This window comes from Cebidichthys violaceus, unplaced genomic scaffold (genome assembly GCF_023349555.1).
Source record: "Cebidichthys violaceus isolate CVI_PGR_0920_01 unplaced genomic scaffold, fCebVio1.0.p SCAF_11, whole genome shotgun sequence".
NCBI classification, from domain to species: Eukaryota; Metazoa; Chordata; class Actinopteri; order Perciformes; family Stichaeidae; genus Cebidichthys; species Cebidichthys violaceus.
Genome location: NW_027176274.1, coordinates 9,159,441 through 9,165,509, shown reverse-complemented (window position 1 = coordinate 9,165,509; position 6,069 = coordinate 9,159,441). Strand labels below are relative to the sequence as shown.

General features: G+C 41.5%; 1 protein-coding gene across 1 annotated transcript; it reads left to right on the top strand.

Annotated features, from left to right (window-relative positions):
- Window positions 1-478: 478 nt before the first annotated feature.
- Window positions 479-5,675, top strand: nr4a2a (nuclear receptor subfamily 4, group A, member 2a). The gene is made up of 8 exons (XM_068734945.1): window positions 479-569; window positions 1,082-1,183; window positions 1,395-2,266; window positions 2,760-2,889; window positions 3,069-3,232; window positions 3,612-3,814; window positions 3,981-4,159; window positions 4,282-5,675. The coding sequence occupies exons 3-8, from the start codon at window positions 1,397-1,399 to the stop codon at window positions 4,536-4,538; spliced, it is 1,803 nt and encodes a 600-aa protein (XP_068591046.1). The 5' UTR covers window positions 479-569; window positions 1,082-1,183; window positions 1,395-1,396; the 3' UTR covers window positions 4,539-5,675.
- The last annotated feature ends 394 nt before the right edge of the window (window positions 5,676-6,069 follow it).

The following is a 6,069-nucleotide window of genomic DNA, read 5'->3' as shown; positions in this document are numbered from 1 at the left end:
ATGTGGAAAAAACAAACGTGATTACATACATCAATATTTTAAAAAAAGTTTGCAGAAACTTCCAGCTGTCTCATTTACTTTGCCAAGTGATACATAAAATGAAATCACAGCCCAGATTAATATCAGCCCAAAACAAGCCTGAATTAAGTACTATGCAAACACAAACGTGTCTGAAGTGAGCCCAGAAGGGTTTAGCCTTCCACTACATCTCTGCTAATGTCCATGTGGGAAGCAACATAGAACACATACCACAAGACAAACACATTTGCCAGAAAAATTGGGGCTTGAGAAAGTCCCCAAGCGGATTGGTCCATGTCGGTGTCGACGCCGATGACGTCGAGCCGTGAAACACGTGGGCCACGGCATCCAGAGCTCACATAAACAAAGCCACATTGGCCAGACTGGGTAGTCGAAGCTCGTGTCGCTGTCAGTGAGCAGGAGTCACACGGTTTGTCTGCCTGGCTTTGTTGGGTGCCGCCGCTCATGATTTGGAGCTTTTACAGAAATTGATGAATACCCCCTGCATGCTTATCGCATGGATTGAAAGCCACGATCCTGATGTAAAAAAGGTAAGATTCACTCATGTCTTTGCAACACAATCTGTGTCCGCGCTTTACTGTCATCGTCTTCTCTGAACATTTTACATTTGTTTCCTTTTAGTCTGTTTTCGCTGTTAAACTGAATTCATTGCTTCCCAAAACTGAGTCTGACACAGACTGTGGAGATCTGTGGGTGCTGCTGATATTTCACGATAATGTAAAGCTTTCTGCTTTTTTAGACAAGTTCTCGCTTATGTCAAGTGCGCGAAGTTGGTCTGTTTATCACTCTCAACCGCACACTTTGCAATAAGAAAAGAAAAAGACGACTGATGCTGATTAATTCCTGTATGCATGTATTTTGTCTGTATCCATTCAAAGTTTTTAGGAAATTTGAAACGCCGTGCATAATTATAAATAAATTATGGTTGCAGTTTGTGCGCATTTGTGTTGGGGGAAATCTTTCTTTATCTGGGATCTCGTGGGGATTTTTTTAGATATTTATTTTATTTCATAATCAATGTCAAAGTGATGTGTCTTATCAGGGGAAGATCCAGAACAGAGCCGCTTTCTTGAATCCGGACAACCAAACAACTCCCGATAATACCCATTTCAAGTGTCACCGAAAAACTGTCAGAAGACTTGAGGTAGGATATGGAAAATTATTTATAAATAAAAATACAGATGTGTTATTGTTCCATCTTATTTTATTATGAAATCACTTATAAATACAAAGCACATTTAATCTTTTTTTTTTGGTTATAGTAAAAGTACATTGAACACTAAACCGTAAAACTCTCTTAACAGTTTGAACATTTATTTGAGATTCTGATGTGTTTCTACCGGTTTGGTTTTCAGCCATGCCCTGCGTTCAGGCTCAGTATGGATCATCACCTCAAGGAGCTAGTCCTGCTTCACAGAGCTACAGCTACCACACCGCTGGAGAATACAGCTGCGACTTCTTAACACCCGAGTTTGTTAAGTTTAGCATGGACTTGACCAACACTGAGATCACAGCCACTACTTCTCTCCCGAGTTTCAGTACATTCATGGACAACTATAACACCAGTTACGACGTCAAACCGCCCTGTCTGTATCAGATGCCCCACTCTGGTGACCAGTCGTCTATCAAGGTGGAGGACGTCCAGATGCACAACTACCATCAGCAGGGCCACCTGCCACCTCAGTCGGAAGAAATGATGGCTCACTCTGGGCCTATGTACTTCAAACCATCCTCGCCTCACGCCCCGAGCACGCCAAACTTCCAGGTTCAGCCTAATCACATGTGGGAGGATCCTGGCTCCCTCCACAGTTTCCACCAGAACTATGTTGCGGCCACGTCTCATATGATGGACCAGCGCAAGAATCCGGTGTCACGGCTCTCGCTCTTCTCCTTCAAGCAATCCCCGCCCGGCACTCCCGTTTCCAGCTGCCAGATGCGGTTCGACGGGCCGCTGCACGTCTCCATGAACCACGACAACCCGGGCGTGCACCGCGGCCTTGACGGCCAGAGCTTCGCGGTGCCCAGCGCCATACGGAAACAGGCTGGTCTGGCCTTTCCTCACTCCCTGCAGCTCGGCCACGGGCACCAGCTGGTGGACAGCCAAGTGCCATCGCCCCCGTCCCGAGGATCTCCGTCAAACGAGGGTCTGTGTGCGGTATGTGGGGACAACGCAGCCTGCCAGCATTATGGAGTGAGAACCTGCGAGGGCTGCAAAGGATTTTTCAAGGTGGGCTGACATGACAGCAAACCATGAATCAGTGTTACTGTTATTACATGACAGATATGCAGTGTGTTCCTGATTATTCACGGCGCCCGTGAGTTATAACCTGCCCAATTCCCTTTAAAAAAATAATAATAACACAAGCTGAACGTCGGATATAATTACAATTACAATATTGGCCACTTAAAATATTACAGACCTTAAAGTGGCTGCGTCAAATAACTTGATATGACAAGCATATCTGTCCTTACATAGTTGATCTCAAAGGAATAAGTAAAATATGAAAGACCACGAGTGTGTATTTGCTGACGGTCTATTCCCTCTTGTTGGCTCACACACCGCAGTCCCAAACAGGAGATGAGACAGATATTATATCGTTTTCATCTTTTCATTTTTTATGTTACATCACTTGTGCAGCAAACCACAGTCCGTGTTCTACATGTTCTATAGCCTTGGAAATAAGCCTGCAGAGTGACATTGTGCTTTTCTTGCTTTCCAGCGCACCGTTCAGAAAAATGCAAAATACGTGTGCTTAGCAAATAAAAACTGTCCTGTTGACAAACGCCGAAGAAATCGTTGCCAGTTCTGCCGTTTCCAGAAGTGCATGGTCGTCGGAATGGTGAGAGAAGGTATGTTTAGACCATGCATTACATTTTATAACAGTAGTTTATATTACCTCACTGAAACACTGGGGAGACATGTGCGTAATGGAGTGTAGGATTGTTATTTATACCACATTTAAGTATTTACGGACAACACCAGGAGGGCATATTAATGACTCATATGTCATGTATTTCTTCCACTGGAGTTGTCCGAACTGATAATCTGAAAGGTCGGAGAGGACGCCTACCATCCAAACCCAAAAGTCCACAGGAGCCCTCCCCACCCTCGCCGCCGGTGAGCCTCATAAGCGCACTTGTTAGGACCCATGTGGACTCCAACCCCTCCATGTCTGCTTTGGACTACTCCAGGGTAAGTAATGTACCACGATCCCAGAAATAAAACACACACAGTTATTAAAAAGAAAACAAGTTGACAACTACTACTCCGGGCGAAAACAGAAAAAACAACAAGATTGACGGTCTTTTTTAATTTAGTCCTGCTTTATAGGTAACAATTCACTGCCTTGAAAGTTTTGTGTAATACATCGCCGAATTCCTAACTTTGTCAGGCTTTTAATGTGGCATATTTTTCCCTAAGTAAATTGCGTTGAAATAGAGAACTTAATAAAAAAAGACATGAATTTAATCGTGAAAAGGCACCCTCTCCTTCTTGGAAATGGGCATTTGCAATTTCACGGATTATATATTTTAAAGGACCTCATTAAGGCGCTGTTTAAATTAAATTCCAGTTCCAGGCTAACCCTGACTACCAAATGACTGGAGACAACACGCAGCACATCCAGCAGTTCTATGATCTCCTGACGGGCTCCATGGAGATCATCCGGGGCTGGGCGGAGAAGATCCCCGGCTTTTGTGATCTACCGAAGCAAGACCAAGATCTCCTCTTTGAATCCGCCTTCCTTGAACTTTTTGTCCTGCGGCTGGCGTACAGGTAAGCCGCGTAATTATTAAACAAAACAATCTTGGCTTTAGACAATCATCAGCTCCTCCTTCAAGCTTCAATGCTTTGGGTTTTATTAGCTGCCCAATAAGAAGAAGGCTGTTAAATTCCCATTTATTGGCAAGCGTAATTAATGGCATTTTCTCATTAATTGCAGGTCCAACCCAGTAGAAGGCAAACTTATTTTTTGTAATGGAGTGGTGTTGCACAGGCTACAGTGCGTCCGTGGATTTGGAGAGTGGGTGGACGCTATCGTGGACTTTTCTTCCAACTTGCAGAGCATGAACATAGACATCTCAGCTTTCTCCTGCATTGCAGCTCTCGCCATGGTAACAGGTGCGTAAAGGCGGCTGCTCCTTTGGAAACTATGGCTGCGCTACAATGCATGCAAAGCAAAGGAAAGGAAGTGAATGCATCGGAAATAATTTATCTTTGTCCTTTTTTCTTTCGTATTTCAGAGCGACACGGACTTAAGGAACCCAAGAGAGTCGAGGATCTTCAAAACAAGATAGTCAACTGCCTCAAAGATCAAGTGACATTCAATGGCGGTGGATTGAATCGTCCAAACTACTTGTCAAAACTCTTGGGAAAGCTCCCTGAACTGCGCACACTATGTACCCAAGGTCTGCAGCGTATCTTTTACCTAAAACTAGAAGATCTAGTCCCTCCGCCAGCAATAATTGACAAACTTTTCCTCGACACCTTACCTTTCTGAGTCTGACTCGATGGCAAGACCTCAAAGAACTTCCAAAAGACTGTGTCAGACGTGACAGATTTTTAACGTTATTATTTCTGAATATTTGCAAGCTCCGTAGGCGAATTGAACAAACAGTACGCATTATGAGTAAGGAATCATGACTAAAAAAAAGAATAGCAGAAGGAAGGGACAGACAGTTTGATTGCTGTGTAGGTCTTTTTCATTTGATTGACAAACGAGTGAATCGGAATTTCTCTCCGGTGGACAAATTGTCCGGTTTTACAATCACTTACTGTTTATTTAACATCGGCTCTACTGATTCAGCATCAGATGTAGTATACTCCATTTATATATATGAATCAGCGCGCACACACACACACACACACACACACACACACACACACACACACACACACACACACACACACACACACACACACACACACACACACTGTATATTATGATAGATTATGGGATGCCTCCAATGCATCGGTTTATAACATGTGTACAAAGTTTGTTATAATGAAAAGATTTAACTTTCTTTTCTTTTCTTTTCTGACTCGTGCCTATGTGTTTCTGACAGGATCCCAAAAAGTATCCAGAAAAGACAACGCATGTTCTAGTTTTTTTTCTTTTCCTTTTCCTTTTCTTTTATAGGCACTTGCTGAGGTGATGTCTATATATAATATATACCGGACACTATGTAGTCTGCTAGATTTGATACAGATTCGTAGTTATGGCACTCCTTTTATGTATGACGCATATGTGGAAAAATATCTCATCTGTATAGAAAATGAGGGACCCATTGTGTTTGTAAAACTGTCAGACATTCCTTGTTTGTATGTGCTGTAAGTATTGTTGCTGTTGAATATAAACGTTTCTATATATTTATTATTTCTATTGCCAAGAGCTACACTAAGCATGGTGCAATTTAAACGATTTCAAACCATCCAAGTTCATGCTGAGCACGTTGTCTATGTTTTATGTCTTATAAACGTCTAGGTAGTTATGATTTAACACGTTTTGGAAATGAAAAACTCCCATCTTATATCAAGAGGTTCATGAGTGTGTGATATAGGCCCACATCTTTGACATCATGATGTACTTACAACTTCTGTAACGCATTTGGTGCCGGATTAAAAAAAAACAACCTTTAGAGAGAAATAAATATTTAATGTTTACAAATAAAACTTTAAAATCAATTCTTTGCTAAATAATTTCTCTGAAATTAATGTATTCTTTAAATTAAGACATCTCTGGTCGGAAGGAGCTACTTTAGCACGAGAGAGAAAATATAATTTTGGAGTTCAAACATATTCAATTTAATTTTTTAATAAGTTGTTTATTTTAATATCTTACTTTAACTAAATGTGAAATTATTTATACTTAGTTAGCTGAAAAAGTAAGTTAGTGCATTTACAGACTACGAATATTTCGCAAATAATATGCAGGCCTACTCATGTTTCATATTGATTTTAAATGATCTACTTAAACAAAAATAGTTTGCGCATATTTCATCATTCTAATCGTTTTGATTTAAGCCTAAACT